Genomic DNA, 18,441 nt, shown 5'->3' with positions numbered 1-18,441 from the left:
ATGAAGCAGGTTTAAAAATATGATTGAACAATGATTTATCCATGTTAAGAGGGACAGACAACAAATAACGCCATGACTATCCTTAATAAAAAGCAAAGATAAACCATATTTGAAATTATTTACTTTCGTTTTGTCTGGATGTATTTTATCTACAAGGACGGACGGACGGACGGACGGACGGACGGACGGACGGACGGACGGACGGACAGACAGACAGACAGACAGACACTTTATTCATCCCCGCAGTGAAAGTGTGTGAGTGTTGTTTAAAGCCTAAACTGTTTGTATACAACATTGATGCCAAAGATTCATCGTAGATTTCCAATAGAGAGAAATAGGTGTTCTAAAAAGCCACCAAGCAATTTGGTATTTTTTCCAGTGGATGATGACAACATTAAAATATGTCATCAGCTAAAAGTAATGCTGTGATCCAGATAACAAATGTGAGGTGATATATTGATAAATAAAATATGCCACCTATAAATTCTAACGTGAAAGGCTGACAATACCTGGCTTCTTCCACGCCGCCTGTAGTTTCTCCGCACAATGTTCTTATAGTTCTCATTCTTTTTGGTCAAATAATAAAAGAGCACACATTCTGCCACAGTCTGTAAGATGATAATTTGGCAAAAGTTATTTCCTGGAGTGACAGGATTAACAAGATTACGCCAAAAATAATAACTTACCTTTCTTTCAAGAAAAGATGCAATCAGACCAAAGTTTTTAGGATGCTGGATAAATCTGTGGAAGCAAAAACATCAAATGAAAATTGAAAATATTTTTATAATCTCTTGCATGATTTGCTCAGGACTCAGAGGTTTAGACTAAATTATTTTATTATGTCCATGGTAATTTAAATATACTTTTTATATAGACCCTGAGTGATCAAAGTTTACAATGATTCATATTTACACTGTTTTTCTCTCTCATTTTGCTTGCCTGTCGCAGTAGAGCTAGGTTTCACAAGACGAAACACTTAAAATTAGCTGCCATTGCTCAGGATAAATCTCACAAACTTTAATTTTAAGGATCATCACAGTCCCACCCCGATAAGAACAATAAAAGTAGTCATAATAATAAGAAATAATAATGATGGTAAGAACTTCTAATGTTAACTACAAGCTATATGTTGGCATATTGAAATGCTTGTGAAACATACCTTTTTAAATTTTATGTAAGAAAAGATTAAAAACAAAAATCAACATTCTGTATTTTCTTTCCTTTGAGTTGATGTTTATCAAAATTTGTGCTTTAAACTGCATCACACAAAATGGGAACGTTCACTTCCTTTCCCTTTTCCTAGCCACCTAAATACATGCACATAATAAACGAATCAGTAGAATCAGGATTTAAGGTAGCACGAATCTAAAACTATTGATATGATAAATATGCCCTCAAGGACACTGTCATGCATGTTGACAGATGCTAAACTTGAACCCCGATTGCCCCTGATGTGATGGGAGGTCATTTGCATCATAACCTCAACTGCCGTCTATAAAAGTGTGAAGGAAGCAATTCAATACTGTCAACAAATCACATAAATGTGCTAATTAATGCACTCCTTACGTTACTGAAGAATTGACCTTACTTTTCTCTAAAAGTGTCCTTCTCCTGCTCGCTCCACATGTTCATGACCTGCCGGTCCTTGTACACCTTCATTGGGTCATCCATCAGTCCATTCATGTTGATGAACTTGATGCGTTGCTGCTCAGCATCAAACAGCATTGGGGGGATTACTGCCAGCTGTCTCATTTGCTTCTCTGTATTCTAATGTTTACACAGGCCATACAAAAGACATATTCACACACAAAACTCAAATCAACATCCAGGAAAGATACAAATCATTTTCAAAAGGGAAGGTAGCCAAGACTTTGCTTGGAATTGTCACTAACCAGAAGTAACAACAGCTCTTTTAAAACATTACAGAGGTCAGGTGGCAAGAGAGGAAGTTTAGCTTCCTCAAATGTAAATGTTCTGCAATTATATAGCGTTTTTCAAGTCAATGAAGACCTCGCAAAGCGCTTTACAATGTGCTTCATTTTCCCTTTTACTCACTAACTAACCGATAGAAGCGTCAGCCATGCAAGGCAACTACCTGCTATCGGGGGCATTCGAGATTCAGTGTCTTGCCCAAGGACACTTCGACATATAACTCGGAGGAGTCAGTAATAGAACCTGCAACCTCTTGTTGGAAAAACATTCCACAAATCTGAACTCCACACACATTGATCTCTGACTGTTTGATGTGTGGGAGTAAAAGTAAATGCCAGTTATAAATCCAAAAGCAAACACCATATTATAATTTTTACACAGTCATTACTCTAAATGGCTGGAGGTAATGATGATGGGTTTAAAAATAATATAGTGTAAATGTTATTTGGGAATTCTGTACTGTGAAATGAACAACATGTATGCGTCGCGTGATCTTCCGCTGCACATGTACCACTTTTCACAAGTCTTCTGTGTTTATCCATAAACGATGATAAGCGAGATAAACAAAACAATGTTACACTGCGGTAACTGTCTATGATAACCTCTGCTCATATAGAAGTGTGATCAATAGAATGTTTCATTTAATGAGCAAGGGAATAGAACCCAAGCGCCCTCTACTGACAAACACCACAAACTATTTGGTTATAAAAATTGTGTGAAAAAGTACAAATCATGGGACAATAAAGCTTTACCTCATGCTCTGATATACCGTCAATGATCTCTGAGACCTCATGTTCACTGCGAGCTGCAGAAGAGCTCAATCCACCACCTCGCTGCCCAACACGGCTGCAAAAAATAAATTAAAAACATATCCCACTGTTTGAGTTTACTGTAATAAACATACATATAACTTTGTCGTCTCTGCATTTCAAAATGTGTGACTCACCTCTGAATTCGTTCCTGCATCTCTCTCTGCTTACGAATCTCTGGAAACTGTTTCTCATAGTATTCCCGAACCTTGCTTTCCTTGGCTCTGCGCCGTGGGTTGTTTTCAATGCGCTCTACTTTCTTCTCCCAGGCCTCCATAAGTTGGTCATAACGTTGGCAGAATTTCTGCTCCTGTATTGTTACACAGGCCCTTAGTACTCTTTAAAACTGATAAATGCATGATAAATAATCATACAAAACATATTGGATAAAAAAAATGATAATCCCTGACTTTCTCAGTTTGCATATTGTAGGCACAATATGCTATTTAAGTCTTTGAAAGACCATTAATCTCAAAGAAGGCCAAAACCTGACTCATTGCAATTGAACAAATAAGCACAGGAGAGTACTGAATATACGCAAATGGAAATTATTCTATCATTTTAATGATGTAGCATTTAAAGTTTAAAAAAAACCCTCAGACAATATTATGGGAATGTTAATACTGTGATATTTTTGGTAATGTTAAAGCTCTTGTGAACTATTTCAAACATACTATATGTCGCATCGTTTTATGATCCAAATGGATTCGACAAATAAGAGTTAACAGTCATTGCAATTACCGAGCTTTCATATTCAACGTGGTACTCAGTCACAATTGAGTATCTTAATGTACTATGGCAAAAAGCTTTCTAAAAAAAAAAATAATAATATATAATTTATCACACTACACTTTCATTGTATGAATAAAGATTACTGTAACGGTATCTGTCAACGTTTGGGCTTGCATACAGTATTAACATTTCATTTCAGTGGTCATTTGCAGATGAAGACATTACTTAGAAAACTACATATTGATGACCAAACAACAGTAAATTAAGATATTTTTAAAACCACTTTACTCTCGAAAAGTTGACTTTGTTTTTAATTTTGTCTTCATTAATATATTTGACTTATTTTAAATATGTAATTACAGAAAATAACAATTATAAAGACACATATATATACTTAAAAAAAAGATTCTAAATAGACTATTTTTACTCAAAAAAGACACACACACAATCTGCTTGAATCTGTTTCTTTTTAATATAATTATTAAGTAAAACACTGTAAGTGCACGGAGACGGAAAAAAGCACGAGTCTGTCTCCCCTATGGTACGACGTCTAATATGGCCACTCACTTTAAAGGAACTGCTGACCTATTATAAGACGATCCGTATATTTTCTACATCTAAACCATTAAGTCTAAAATACTGAGTGCTTTACGCTTACCCATTGTTTTCGAGCATGGTTTCTTCTCTTGAAATACAAGATGAGTTTTTTCCTCATCGCCTGGTTTCTAAGAATGTTGAGGGAAAATTAGCTGGAATTAGTAAATTACTTTTGGAAAAAAATAAAATTAAAAATAGAGTATGATTTTACACATAAGTTTGTTTTTTTAAACATACAAATGTAAATGTAGGGGAAAAAAAACTTTCTTTGTAATTACTGTTGGATGGACATGGCAGCATCGGGTGCAAAGAAATAAAATGTGTGTTGCAGTTCTTCAAACAAAGGTCAGGGCCTAATCTCTTTAGGCAGCGACTCAGTTTGTCTCTTTCTTTGCTGCAAGACTGAGTTTTATTCCTGACACTTATTCTGTCAGTTGTAAGGTCACACTCACTGCTGATTAATGTAATTGTATTCTGCATTCGTCAATTCAACTGAGCTGCAGCGATACAGGCAAGGAAAGCAGACTTATAAAGTCAGTTAATACTGGAGCAAGATTAATATTAGAACTGCAAAATGACTTATAAATTAGACACTGCAAAATAAATTTAAAATGTAAAATGTAAAACTTGTACGATACCAAAAGTATCTGGCCCCTGCATACATAAATACTGAAAACCACAAGCAAATCACATACAAGCATACAAGCAAATCATTGCAGCATCAAAATGAAACAGATCCCAAATAGTTATTTATGCCATGAGATGGACACAAAATATTGTCAATTATTTTGATAATTGCTCTGACACATGCAGTATGCAGTTCTAGCATGCATGCAAAAAAATACTAACAGACTCAAATGTACAACAAATTATAGCTGCAATCTGTGCACAATACTTTATTGAACTGGTCTGTGGCTTACAGTCAACATGCAGCCCACAAAATATTTTCATCTGACCGGCCAACTATCACCATGTAATATTAAATATTGAATCCAACTGGAGAAGCGCTTGGTTGAATGGCAATTTTAAAAGGATACAAGCATTTGAAACTTAAACATGCACAAGAAAATTAGCTTGAAGAGGCTGAAAACAAATAAAAATGTGATGAGCGGGGTGGGGGGGGGGGGGTGAACGGTAATCAAATGCCCATGAACATTTTGATTACACTCCTAAATTAGAATGGGCATAATTTCAAAATCAGCCATGTTGAAAAAAAGGCATTGCATTTTAGGTTACTTTGAGTGCTTCAGTAAATTTAAATTTAATGGGTATAATATTGTAACACCGGTAAAAGTATTTTGTTTCACTAACAATAAAACATGCTCAGAAGTGGTGTCAATCTTTAAAAGTGGCAAACAAAAAATGGAGATCACCCCCTCCATCCCCCAACCTCCTTGAGTTGATAACCATGACAAGCTTTTTATCCATCATTAGCGTTCAGAATATTGTGAAAGGGTCAAATACTGTACTCACAATTTTCACAAACCAATAAAAGTGTTGACTCACATTTTGATGTTCTCATGGTACTGCTTTGTATCCGAGGGCTGATTATACAGTGGCTGAAAGAAAATACTACGATTTCACAGTATGTTCATTTCAACACCATCACAGAAAAAGATTACATCAGTTACAATCTGTTAGCTTGTCATTGATTTGCTGCATGTGCGACAAAATAATTTACAAACACGCAATTCTCTGAATTGCAAGAGACAAAGGTTTCTTAAATACTAGTTTCCAAAAAAACTAACTAACCCTAACCCTGATCAAAAAAAGGCGTTTTGTGAAAGGATGCATTTCAAGCAGAACTTTTACAATGGTGTTTTTTAGTTTGTTTTTATTAATTATTTCATTTGTGATACCTCCAATATCTAAACCATGATTTCTATAAACACAAACGCACTTTGCTTGCAAAATAACATTACATTGCAAGAACCCTGAATATATGCATGAACGACGCATTTACTTTGCAAGAACTTTTCAGCTCCCTATGTTACCAGTGAAGGTATCACATGATTCAAGTCGACATGCCCCAGCAATGACAAAGGGACTTGGTCATCTTTTTTTTTTTTTTTAAAGAATAAAGCTTTAAAACGTTAAACCCTATGCACTTAAATCTTTGCTTTTCTTCATCACACTGAGAGTACATGGCATATAAGTCATACCTAATTGGTAAAATGGCGGCGCCCTCTGTTGGCTGCGGCTGCATCGACTCGCTACAACGGGTCAGGTGTATCGACATTTCGTTCTATGTACATTGTTACATAGAATGACAATACAAAGGAAATTATTATTATTATTATTATTATTATATGGGCCGCCGCCAAACTGCCAAACTGTCATACGGTGGATACAGAAGCAAAATAAGTCACTAATAGTGTTAGCAAAGATCTGATCAAAGCTACTCCTGCCATCTAGTGGTGTTTTATCATACTGGATCCATTCTAATAGGCTTGATACTCACTCAAGAGCTGCGCCAAAGCCTTTAGAATAGTTTTTAAAAAAAACTAACGGTTCAATTTTTGATAAACTGTATGTCAATAGACGGAACTGTTGGGTGATGCTGATTTTTCTTGCTTCACAAAGCTTGTCGTGTCGCCTTACAAAGCTGTTTTGCTCAGAGCATGACTGGAAGTTGTCATTTTATTTTATTTTTGTCTAAGTGCAGAAAAATAACACAGAAACAGTAAAGATCAAAAGTAACTTACCAGTTCTACCCGCGGTCCAAGTCCCTCCAGTATCCTGTGTGCCTCTTCTGCCTTTTTCTGGGAAGAGAGCACGACAAGAAGTACAAGATTAGCCGGCTGCCCGCACCTCACTCATCACCATGACAACACAGTGAGCACGCTCACTTGAACACTTATACCCCACTGGAGGTTGGTTGGTTGACTTGATGCAACGGTGGAGAGATGGATGCATTGACTATTATTAGAGCTTTTAGCCCGAACTGGGCCACTGTTTCTTGCATTAGCGCATCACTACTCTAACAGGGAAGGGGAAAAAAACTAAAAATTCCTTGACAGAGCAGTAACAAATTGGCACAAGACCTACTGAGTAACCGAAGAATAATGAAAAGGCAACAGGTAGACTTGCTTTAAACGGTGACAGGTTGTTCAAGTTTGACTAATGAATAACACCATAATGGGAAATTCATGAACATTAGACTAATTTATACAGTTTGTAAAAGCCATACAACATTTTTATCCTGCATTAGGGGGAAGGGAAAATGGGAGGGAATTAACGTATAAGCAGCAGGTGAATGTGAAGAAAACATTGTGTCTCAAAATTTGGGGGACAAAAGCAATCCTTCCTCAGTAATTTAAAATCTGGTATCAGTATTATACAATGTGAATATAAAGAAAACAGGCCTACACCTAATTTTAGAGTTATTCCCCAGTGATTTGGGATTTGGTATTGGTAATATATGGTATCACACACACACTTGCAACTACCTTCTATGCGATGTGAAGATTGATCTCATCTCTGAAGAGTGGGATGACATTTCACACCCAAAAAAACAGCGACCAGATGGTAATTGTGCTTTGTCCGAGTACTCCTTCTACTGCTAACCATGGAACCCAGTACCCTCTGTTTCATGTGGGGGAGAAAACCCCTACCCGGAAAAGAAACACTTGGAGAGGGATGGGCCCCGCCAGGCTGTACATGCCCAAAACAGACCAAAGGAAATCATGCCCCTACGGCCCAGGTGGTTAAGGGATCTGTGAACCTGGCAATGTAATGGGCAATACTTTTAACTGAAAGTTAAGTAAAGTAGGTAAAAGCAGAGACATGCCACAACATGTGACCAGTAACCTTTTCTTTTGACACCCTATTTACGAAGCAACATGAGTCCTTTCCAAATTTCCCAAGTTCCTGCAAGCGAACCACAAATGTAACTAACTGCAGCACAGTGGCTCATTTATATGTGAAATGACAGTGGAGGAACAGTAGGCCAGAAAAGGACAATAAGCCAGAATGGGTCTTAGAAGGGGGAAGGAAGTTAAAGGTGTTTCAGAGGTCAGAATACAGAAATATTGTTACACCCTCTATTATCTCAGATAAGTATTAAGCAATCTATCGTCATTTTCACTGAAGAGCAGTGATTTTATTCGGAGCAATTGAACCCTGTAAATACATAAAGGTTTCAGAGGTCATGATTGCCTGGGGAGTTTTCACATTGGCTTATCCAGAAAGTTTACTAAATGTATAAGTGAATGAACACAATGTTTTACATAAACCTTTTAGATCAGTGTTGAGATTTATGTGTAGGCTTTTGTTTAAAAAATACTGAGCCACTACTTGAAGTGGATATGAAAAAGGGATTGGGCAATGCGATTCAATATGCTCTTAGGAGTATTGACCAAAACCACTTCAGGGATTTCTTGGTTCTGATGTTATAATTACATAATGTTAACACAAGAGCCATTAGGCTAATTACTTTTTTATTCCAATTTAGACACATATGAACAAATGGTCCTGCTTATGCATCATAAACGGTCGCTTCTTCCTCCACTCAAGGATAATAAAAATGTCAAAATACATAAATGATGATACAAATGCTTAGTTTTGCTGTAGAAGCCCAGAGTCCAAACCTAAAGTTAGACAGCTGTAACATAACAAACACTACTGTTCCTGTCCACATATTTCATAATATTATTAGACACTGTAGGTGGCTATATTTAAAATTGTAAGCATAATAAAACCTGCTTCTATCTACTGCAAAATGCAAAAGACAAACAAGGAGGCAGCCTCTAGGTGGACTGAGCGCATTGAAAATAATTTGTCATACACACATTGAAGTACCCCTGCCTCTTTCAGTGATGTTTTTTAAAAGGTCCATATCTGATCAAATCAAAACATTTATGCGGTCAATTACAACAGGTCGAATGCTGGCAGCAGCAGTGCATTGCAATGAAAAGCTTCTAGCAGCGTGTCGATAAAAATTGTAAATGGATTAGATTTCTCTATCGATACAAGTATTGTTAAGATTTCGACAATAACATACAGAAAATATGTTTAGGACCGAGTTATTGTACCGAGTGTAGTAGTAGATTGCTGAGCTGGCCGGGTGCCAATATTATCATACACATTGCCATGTTTCTAACGTGCTGCATTACCAGATAATGAATTTTGCATCTGCTGGTCGTGATCATAAGTACGGGCGGGCATAAGGTGAGTATGTTAAGTCCATTGTTACCTGTATTCGATTTTGACCTTCTATAGCAGGTATCGGAAACCTTTTTGACCCAGACAGACATAACAGCAAAATATTTTGATTTTTTTTTTTGAGAGAGCACCATACCATACATTTTAAGACAAAATTCAGCAAAACCGGAAAGCCCGCACTCCATAATTTAATTTTGTATTTGTATTTAATTCTATATTTTTTATCATATTATCTAACCTGGGCAGCACCGCGGCACAGTGGTTAGCGCATGTGCGGCACAGTTCTGAGGTCAGGAGATCGAACCTTCCTGTGTGGAGTTTGCATGTTCTCCCCATGCTTGAGTGGGTTTTCTCCGGGTACTCCGGTTTCCTCCGACATTCCAAAAACATGCAGTCCAGGTTAATTGGCCGGTTCGAATTGTCCCTAGGTGTGAATGAGCGAGTGAGTTGTCTGTCTCTGTGTGCCCTGCGACTGGCTGACAACCAGTTCAGGGTGTCCCCTGCCCACTGCCTGAAGAGAGCTGGGATGGGCTCCAGCACACCCGTACCCTACTGAGGATAAGCGGTGCAGATAATGGATGGATGGATGGATGATCTAACCTCTGGATTTAATGATTTGATAAATTTCATGAAATAATAATGATGCCAGAACCTGTATATCATATTAACAAATATATCTCTTTGAACTTATCTCCCTCTCACAGTTATTGGAAATCATTGAGGCTAATTTTGACCTTAATTTTTTTCCTGAATAACGGTTGCAAAACAAAGTGCAAGTTCTTTGTATAAATGTCACCAAAAACTGTAAACGGAAAGTTTAGGGATGTATTTCCATTTAGTGCGGTGAGTGGGCCCATGTGAGAAAGAGAGGGGAGCTTGCTTTGTGTGCAGAGATCCGGCCACCCCTACCGCTCACCCAATCAAATTGCTCTTTGTGCTCAGCTGGCATATTTGGGTGTTTGTTCTATGTTTCTTTATCATAAAGTGTCTCAACAGTGAACTTAGATTATGTAATGACATTCGATATAAAGGATTCCTTAGAGACGTCCAGCCTTAACGGTGTCTGTTGGTGTATCACCTTGACAAAACTGGAGTTGCGACTGTGTCCTTTATATATTGGACGGAACTGTTATTATCAGCATTAACATAAATGCAGCGCACAAGAATGCAAACAGATATACATCAATAATTCAGGCTACGCTCTCAGTTTTTGTCTTAAAAAAAGGTTGGGTGCTTATTCTACTGACCCTGTTCTCATCATAGATGATCTGCACCAAACTGCGGTGTTTGGCCTCGCTGGGTGGGGGGGAAATGGGTCGTTCAGGCTCGTGAGGTTTGGCCGCCTCTTCTTCCAGCTGTTGCTGTAACATACAAGCATAACAATATGTGTTAGACCCTAACCCTGCAAATACAAAAACATAAAACCTGTGGTATTTGGAGGAGGAACAAAATTCAGTCTCTAACATCACTCTTCATTCGAGCTCTCTAGCTAAAATAGTACTGTACAGTTTAGATCTACTTGATCGGTCCCCTTAAAAAAGAGTAAAATGACAATAGTACATGACAGTGGGACACTGAAAGCAGACAGATATGAAGGGTCAGCGAAGCCTGTTGTTTAGAAGGGTTGTGGCAGAGGGGATCAGGCTTTTCCCCAAGGCAGGCGGGCCCTCATTGTGCTGAATCTGCGCCCTGACAGGATGAAGTATTGGTGCAGTGGGTGAGTGATATCATGGACTATTGCGTTTGCCAGTCAGGTGATGAACCTGTTACTTAAGTCTGAGTGGTTGGGTGTGGGTAGGCCGATGATTTTAGCTGCTGTGGAAGTGATACAAGAGGATGTTTGGACCAGTTTGTGACAGAGAGCATAGTAAAAAACATGTGGAGCAATACAGGGTGATGGGTTGAACAATGCTTTGGTGCAGTAGTAACATTAGGTGAGGTGCAAAATATAGTCTTTCGAGTTTACAGATGACTGAGTCTTTTGTTCTTCTTTTTTTCTTTAAATGTCCGTTGTATGCTGATCAAAGGTGAGTTTGTCGTCCAGTATTAGATGGTGTCCACTGTTTCAACTGTTTGTGTGTTTATGATGATGGGGTGTTGAGCCACATTTCTTTTGTTATACTGACATTGTTTTCGAGGTGTGCGGCTGTGCATGATTCAATGAAATGTTCGATTGTGTTATGGTAGTCCAAGATGGATTGACTGTTTGAGAGGAGTACAAGAATGGCTGTGTCGTCTAAGTATTTTAGACATGTTGTGGTGGGGTAAATAATGCAGCGGTGTTAGGTGTAGAAAGTGTACAGGAAGGGGCTCAGCATGCATCCCTGTGGAATCCCTGGTGTTGATAGTTAGTGGCATGTGAAAGAGTCCACCTTTACTGCCTGAGGAAGTTGTGGGTGAGGTGGATCAGTTGAGGGGGGATACTAACCCTTTAACTACCATGGAGGCGCCGGCGCCCCCGTTTGAAAAGTGTTATTTAAATTAACGAATCTCTACAACCGCTGGTATAAAAAAAACAATTCAAACCGTTCCTGGAAGAAGAAGAGACGGGCTTTGGATAGGCCCCATGATTTCAACGAAATCATATCAAAGTAGCTCTCCAAAACAACCACAAGGTAGCAGCAACTTCCTCAAAGGCATTATTTCTTTCGGTAGTGGAAGGCTGGATCATAGATGAAGGAACACACACAGATTCTTCTCAACTATTAATCTTGTAAATCATTTTTGTTATCTGTAACAAATTTAAAAAATATGTTTGAATCCTTTAAACATTATTAGTTTTGATTGTGAAAGGGGCAATGAATTGGTGGGTCATGTATCGGTTTCTATTCTATTATACATTTTTAGTTTTCATCTGCTGATTTTTTTTTTTTGTATATTCACATCGTTATTATTTCAAAGTACTTACCTTTCTGTTAGTTACCTTCCTTCAAGACTAATACATGCCTATCTTTTAGGATGGAAACTGTTGAACACCATTTTCCCTGAACTGGAGAGGTATTAGGGCCAGAGTCAGTGCCAGAGATCCAGTAAAATAAATGGACACTGAGAGAACAAGACTCAAAAAATCTTTGTATACATTTATAACAGTACATTTTTCCAGTTTATGTTATCTTACAATGTGTTCATTTTCAGTTCCAGCCTATACATAATTATAATACTGGAAAATCCAAGTACGTTCTTTGTTTTGTTTTTCATGTTAAACTGTTATTACATTGTCTAAACACGTAGTTATGGTAGCTATTGCCAGATACTTAAAGTTCCGGTGGTTCTGGAAAAAAGGACCAAAAGTAATCACTCATAACATAATTTCTGACTCTTTCGTGGACAAAGTAACAAAAACAACAAAAACAGGAGGCCTGTATAATACTTGGTCAATAAAGAGTTAACTAACCTAATATCCCAGTCAGCATTGAACTCTAGTGCCTTATTAATAAAATATGGTAGTCATACTTAAACTCTATCTCCTCTCCTCCAAAAACCCTTAAAAAGCTGTTTTTCTATTGTATTTATAAATGTATACCATGGTGAGACAGCAAAAACAGCTAGCGTGGTGTGCCGAACTTGTACTCAAATAAGCCACTCTAAATTTTACATCATCACAGTGTATAACTAAACGGAATAACCTTGAGCAAGCAACGTGGGTCAATGTTGCTCCTGAGTGGTGATGAACAATAAAAACATACAGTGCTGTAAATGTTTAAAAATAAAAGTGCCTTGTTGTCCCATATTTTGAGGATGAATAGGTCTACGTAAAGCCTAATATTGCATCATCATAGTTTGTGAAAGAAAATGTGCTGGAAAAAAAGGTTATTGCTGAAGAAAAGAGGTCAGCTACCAGAGTTGAAATAACAAAATGTTAAATGTTACAAGTTTGAATGTAATTTCCCTACATATAAGAATGTGTCATTTTGCAGACTGGTGATTTGCCAGGCCTTTTTTCTCTCTCAAAAATATATATGTTGTCTATTTTCTCAATGATTTAATGCTTATACGTAGTTCACTCTTTCATGTATCAGGATTTCTGCACCATGAATATGACTGTATTGTTGTTTTTATATGTTTTACTGGTTTGCAGTACACTGCATTACCTGTCAAAATAATTTGGGGGCAAAAGGATGGTGAATCTTACAAATTTACATGTATTTCCTAAGGTTACGCCAGCAAATAACTGAAGAAAACACAGGGGGACTGAAGGAAGGGGCACAAGCTGCTACTCAAGCTTGGCAAATGAGAAAAATGACACAATCTGTTCTTTTCTCAGGGTGTAAAAAAGGATTCAAAGCACTAATATGTTGGCATGCCTAAGGCCGACCATTCTGTTTCTCTACTAAACATGGCAATAAGCCAAAAGGAAGACAGAGTGGAAAGGGATGTGAGTGCTTTCGCAGTACCCAAAACCTCTGCCATAAACCAACTCCTCCACTGGGGAAACATTATTTATAGCTGTATGTATTTTTAACCTACTTTCTCCAAAATAAAAATTGAAGACAGATACAAAAAGGAATAGAGATGCCCGGAGTACTGCATGGGATCTTGGCCTAATCTACTCTACATAAACCAGCAACAAAGCTTGAATAAACAAATAACTCTGTTCAAAAGTACAATTTATTGAAAAAAAAATCTAAATACAAGCCAGTCAATATTCCAAGATAGGGTTCACACAATTATTTTAGAAAGTGAAATTCAAATCAAGTCTGGCTTCACTAGGTTATAGGTGACTAAAATAAGAATATGCGAGACATCAAGCTAATACACTCCTCATAGTTATAAAACAATAAATACTTCAACCTGTTTTTTGCGAAGCTTGAGGATTTGTTGTTCTACCATCGTGATTTCCCTGTCGACACGGTCCATGTTCTGGATCAGTTCTTCCTTGGAAAAACGGGCTGGCACCAGGTCCAAATCAGGGTCCATGTGTACGGGGCTTGCTGGCGAGATTGGTTCAAGTTTCCCCATGGTATTTGAACGATCCTGTAAAGAGGAATAGGGTTTTAAACATTCAAACGTATACAGAAGAAAAACATGGAAAATTATGTTTTTGTTATTTAATTTATTTCCATGTTCATGGCACTTGTATGTTTTTGTATTAGAAACCCCAAATCTAATTTTTTAAGTTGGCAAATGTGTCATAAACACAACAAATGGATTAAAAATACCAAAGCTATACAATGTTATTTAGGTGATTACATTTGCCATCTCACAAGCCCGACTTTTGTTTTTCAAACTTGTTTACAGTGCACTTTTCTCTCTAGTCCATCCGTCATCATTGAATGCACTTCAATCATTGACTCTATTTGACAGCACTTATATAATGACTTTACACCTTATTTTGCATTCAGAGTAATTACAGAAAACTTTTAGGTGTTATAGAAAACACTTTTACCATAGTTGCTGATATCTGTAATTCATGAACAGATACACACAATTAGCAGTTTTCAAAAAGCGCACATGGGATGTTCTGATAAGTTGTTTCACATTCAGCCTTTTAGTTTTTAGGTCAAGTATGAATTAATTAGTTAATTATTGTTTCTCATCTCTTTGAGCCTCAGAATCCGCTACAGCATACAAGTTATACAGTACTACAGCATTTATTTGGTTGAAGGGTGTTAAACAACAATCAACAATAAGAAAAGCCAATAAAATAAATTGATTTGAATATAATGTTTTGCAGCAAAAGGTACCACTTCAGAAACAAGTCTATCAGGACTGCTGCATATATAGAATATGTAAACTAATTCAATTTGAAAATATGGTTTGCTTCTCATAAGGATAACAAGAGGCAAAGTCTTTAAAAAGTCTGTTAAAATCCTTCCTCAGACTGAACGGGTTCAGGTAAAGATTAAGTTTCTATGTGTCATATTCTTAATTAAAATAAAAATATTTTTGGTTTAGTGCAAGATGGATCCAAATGAAGAATAAAATAGGCCAGGGGTGGCGAACAAGTTTGACACAAAGAGCCGAAATTTTTAACTGTGAGAGTCAAAGAGCCACACCAAGCACTGACCGGCATTAGACGTAACCTACACATTGGCAGTCAGGTATGTGTTTGGAGCAACATAAAAACCAAATTGGTTTCAAAATATTATATTTTATTTGTTATTGAATCTGATGGATTCAAGTGTGTTTTAATAGGGAAAAAAAAACTAAACATGAAACGAGGCAAAGAGCCACAGTATATAGACAATATAATGAGGCAAAGAGCCGCATTCTTATTGGCCAAGAGCCGCATGCGGCTCTAGAGCCGCGTGTTCGCCACCCCTGAAATAGGCTAACCTAAAAAAGGCCATACAATCTCAGTCCATTTACCAGTGTTAACCAAGACACAAATATAATTGTGAGAATATTTTTCAAACAGTCATAGATTAGCTCTGACAATATGTTTCACTGGTAACTGGCCTTTGAAATCATAGCACGGAGTAGAAATGCAGTTTGAATTAGTCCGGTAAACCTTACTGGCGAGTGGTGCATACGGTCAAGTTCTGCATTTAGAGCAATCTTCTCTCATGTGTTTAAAATTAAATTGTGTAATTGAGGTTGCAAATAACATATGACATACATTACATAAAAGTATTTGCCCCCTTTCTGATTTCTGTGTTTTTCCATATTTATCACTCACAAAGCTTTCAGATTATAAAACCAATTTTAATATCACAGAGAGACAACCCAAGGAAATACGGAATGCTGTTTCGAAATGTTGATTCCATTTATCAAGGCACAAAAAAATTAAAACCTATCTGGCCCTATGCGAAAGAGTAATTGCCCCCTAAACGTAATAGAGCCACCTATAACAGAAATCAAACATTTACCATAATTGATGAGTATCTCACAACATTGGAGGGTTTTTAGCCCACCCTTCCTTGCAAACTCGTTTCAAATCTGCCATATTATTTCAAATCTAGCATAAACCTCTCATTCAAGGTCACACCACAATATCTCAATTGGACATAAATCCGGACTTTGACTTAGTCTCTCCCGAACCTTCTTTTTTTTTTGGAGGGGGCGAGGGGTCACAGGTGTGTTTCGGATCATTCTCCTGCCCAGTGATCCAAAACTGCTTGAGTTTAAGGGCACGAAATGATGGCCAGATGTTACCCTGTAGGATTTTCTGGTAAAAAAAACAGGATTCCTTATTCCGTCTAACACAGCAAGTTGTCCTGGTCCTGAGTCAGCAAAGCAGCCCCAGACCATTTCACTCCCACCACCATACTTTACAGCTGGTATCATATTATTTTTACAAATGGCCATTATTGATGCCTGATGTAACAGGCTGCACACCTTCCACAAAGTTAACTTTTAACTCATCAGTCCACAGAATGTCCCCCAAAAGTCTTGAGGATAATCAAGATGCTTTTTGGTAAATGTGAGACGACTAGTTGTGTTATTTTGTGACAGCAGTGGTCTTCGCCTGGTAACTCTCCAATGAATGACATTTTTGTCCATTGTCTTAAAGTGAGTGACTCACGAACACTGACCTAAACTGAGGCCAGCGAGGCCTGCAGTTCCTCGGATGTTTTCTGAGGTTATTTTGTAACCTCCTGGATGAGCCGTTGTTGCACTCTTGGAGTGATCTTAGTTTGTCGACAACTCCTGAGAGGTTTGCCACTCTTCCCAGTTTTCCCTATTTGCGCATAATGGCTCTGACATTGGTTTGCAAGGGCATTACCGCCTTAGAAATGGCTTTGTGGCCTTTTACGGACTGATAGATTTCAATCACTTTCTTTCTAATTTCTTCTGGAATTTCTTTGGATTGTGGCATCTCAATCGTGTTCTTAAGATGTTGAAGCACTTTGTCTGAGAGATTCAATTTAAATGACTTCTTGATTCAACACAGGTGGTGGAAATCGTTTTTCCCAAAATGGTCGTTAGTCAGTTAGCTCGTGGTTTACAATAGGGGGAATTACTTTTTCACATAGGGCAAGATTGTTAGCTATTATAGCATTTCATTGTTAAAAGATTGCCTGAGAATTTAGTGCAGGCACTGCCAAAATTTTTAAGTGTAGGTAAGAATTGTAAACTAATGCTTACTCACAGTATAACTGCAGAGTGATTGCCATCGAAAATTTTGTGTACATACTGTAGAGACCATAGTCGGTAGAGATCTAGCATCCCCCTTATGTCAACAACTGCACTACCTTAATCACAATGGTATAATGATTCAAATGAGTAATACCCTTTCTGCAGCACACAGAAAATAGGCATTACTAATCCACATATTAATAAAACTGGCACACACTGCTTTAATTGACAACATGTACTTAGTCAAAAACACAGGAGACGGATTAAGTAACTTTATTTCATAATAAAATGGCAAAAAGAATTATAAGCAAAGCTGGAGTATAAAGGTGAAATTTGATCATCCGAGGTGCTTTACACATATTTGGGGTGCTCATTGTTTTCTACACCGTTTAATGATAATGTTGGGGGGGTATGATCCCTAACAGCTTTAGCTGTCAGTAATGCACATTTATTTGCTGCATCGTTGTTCACTCACTGCTTATATATGGTAAATGTGTCTGAAGTGTTGACGGGAGAATACATACATAATTAAATAAAACATGCAAGGCCAGCCAGGCACGTACATACAGAGAAGAATATGACGCTCACTGAATATGCCCTTGCCTAATGTAATAATTTGAGTCATGATTTTGAAAGTGTCCTAAGCTGCTTACCTTAGCAAGATCCTCAGGTCCTCCAAGAGGCAACTGTAGCCTATGAGATGAAGGTCTAATCAAAGAGTCTGGTCCCATTTCCAAACGAGGACGTTTGATCTCTCCGAAGTCCATCTCTGAATGGCTGCTTGGCTCCGATAAATATATGTGCTCATAGCGAATATGCTGGTCTTGTCCTCTGCAACAATAACAAACTCATTAAAAGTAAATAGAACATATCGTTGCTGTCATGTGTAAAACACATATATCAATATTTGCTCATTTTTTACATTTATGTTAATTTTACAATCTAAAGGCTACAAGAATACAAAAATGTATTAAAAATGAAAGAAAAATCTGATACACGGGTTTTATTTATTGACAGTAACTATATGCAGAACATATGAAAGGAATAGAAAAGATAAACACATCTGGATGCACTACGTAAAATTGTTTATCATGGAAATTATCACCAAATTAACTGCAAAAAAAATCTAATTGCCAAACAGCATTCAAATGTAGACAACATTTTACAAGTTACAACATTCTATTTGAAA

General features: G+C 37.4%; 1 protein-coding gene across 3 annotated transcripts in view; it reads right to left on the bottom strand.

The window, feature by feature from the left end:
• The window catches only part of ncor2 (nuclear receptor corepressor 2), a 112,239-nt gene that overhangs the window by 47,087 nt on the left and 46,711 nt on the right, over window positions 1–18,441 (bottom strand). For all 3 annotated transcript variants that reach the window (XM_088335480.1, XM_088335481.1, XM_088335482.1), the window contains exons 4-14: window positions 17,906–18,083; window positions 14,025–14,207; window positions 10,481–10,594; window positions 6,776–6,832; window positions 5,577–5,629; window positions 4,132–4,198; window positions 2,879–3,051; window positions 2,685–2,778; window positions 1,589–1,767; window positions 687–741; window positions 510–608 (exon numbers count right to left, since the gene is read on the bottom strand). In XM_088335480.1, the coding sequence (XP_088191606.1) occupies window positions 510–608; window positions 687–741; window positions 1,589–1,767; window positions 2,685–2,778; window positions 2,879–3,051; window positions 4,132–4,198; window positions 5,577–5,629; window positions 6,776–6,832; window positions 10,481–10,594; window positions 14,025–14,207; window positions 17,906–18,083 (1,252 nt within the window). The remainder of the gene's footprint in view (window positions 1–509; window positions 609–686; window positions 742–1,588; window positions 1,768–2,684; window positions 2,779–2,878; window positions 3,052–4,131; window positions 4,199–5,576; window positions 5,630–6,775; window positions 6,833–10,480; window positions 10,595–14,024; window positions 14,208–17,905; window positions 18,084–18,441) is intronic.

The sequence above is a fragment of the Urocampus carinirostris genome, chromosome 5 (assembly GCF_059441175.1).
Source record: "Urocampus carinirostris isolate Australia breed hairy pipefish chromosome 5, RoL_Ucar_1.0, whole genome shotgun sequence".
In the NCBI taxonomy this organism is placed as follows: domain Eukaryota; kingdom Metazoa; phylum Chordata; class Actinopteri; order Syngnathiformes; family Syngnathidae; genus Urocampus; species Urocampus carinirostris.
The sequence above is the reverse complement of the archived record's forward strand: the minus strand, read 5'-3'. Positions and strand labels throughout refer to the sequence as shown.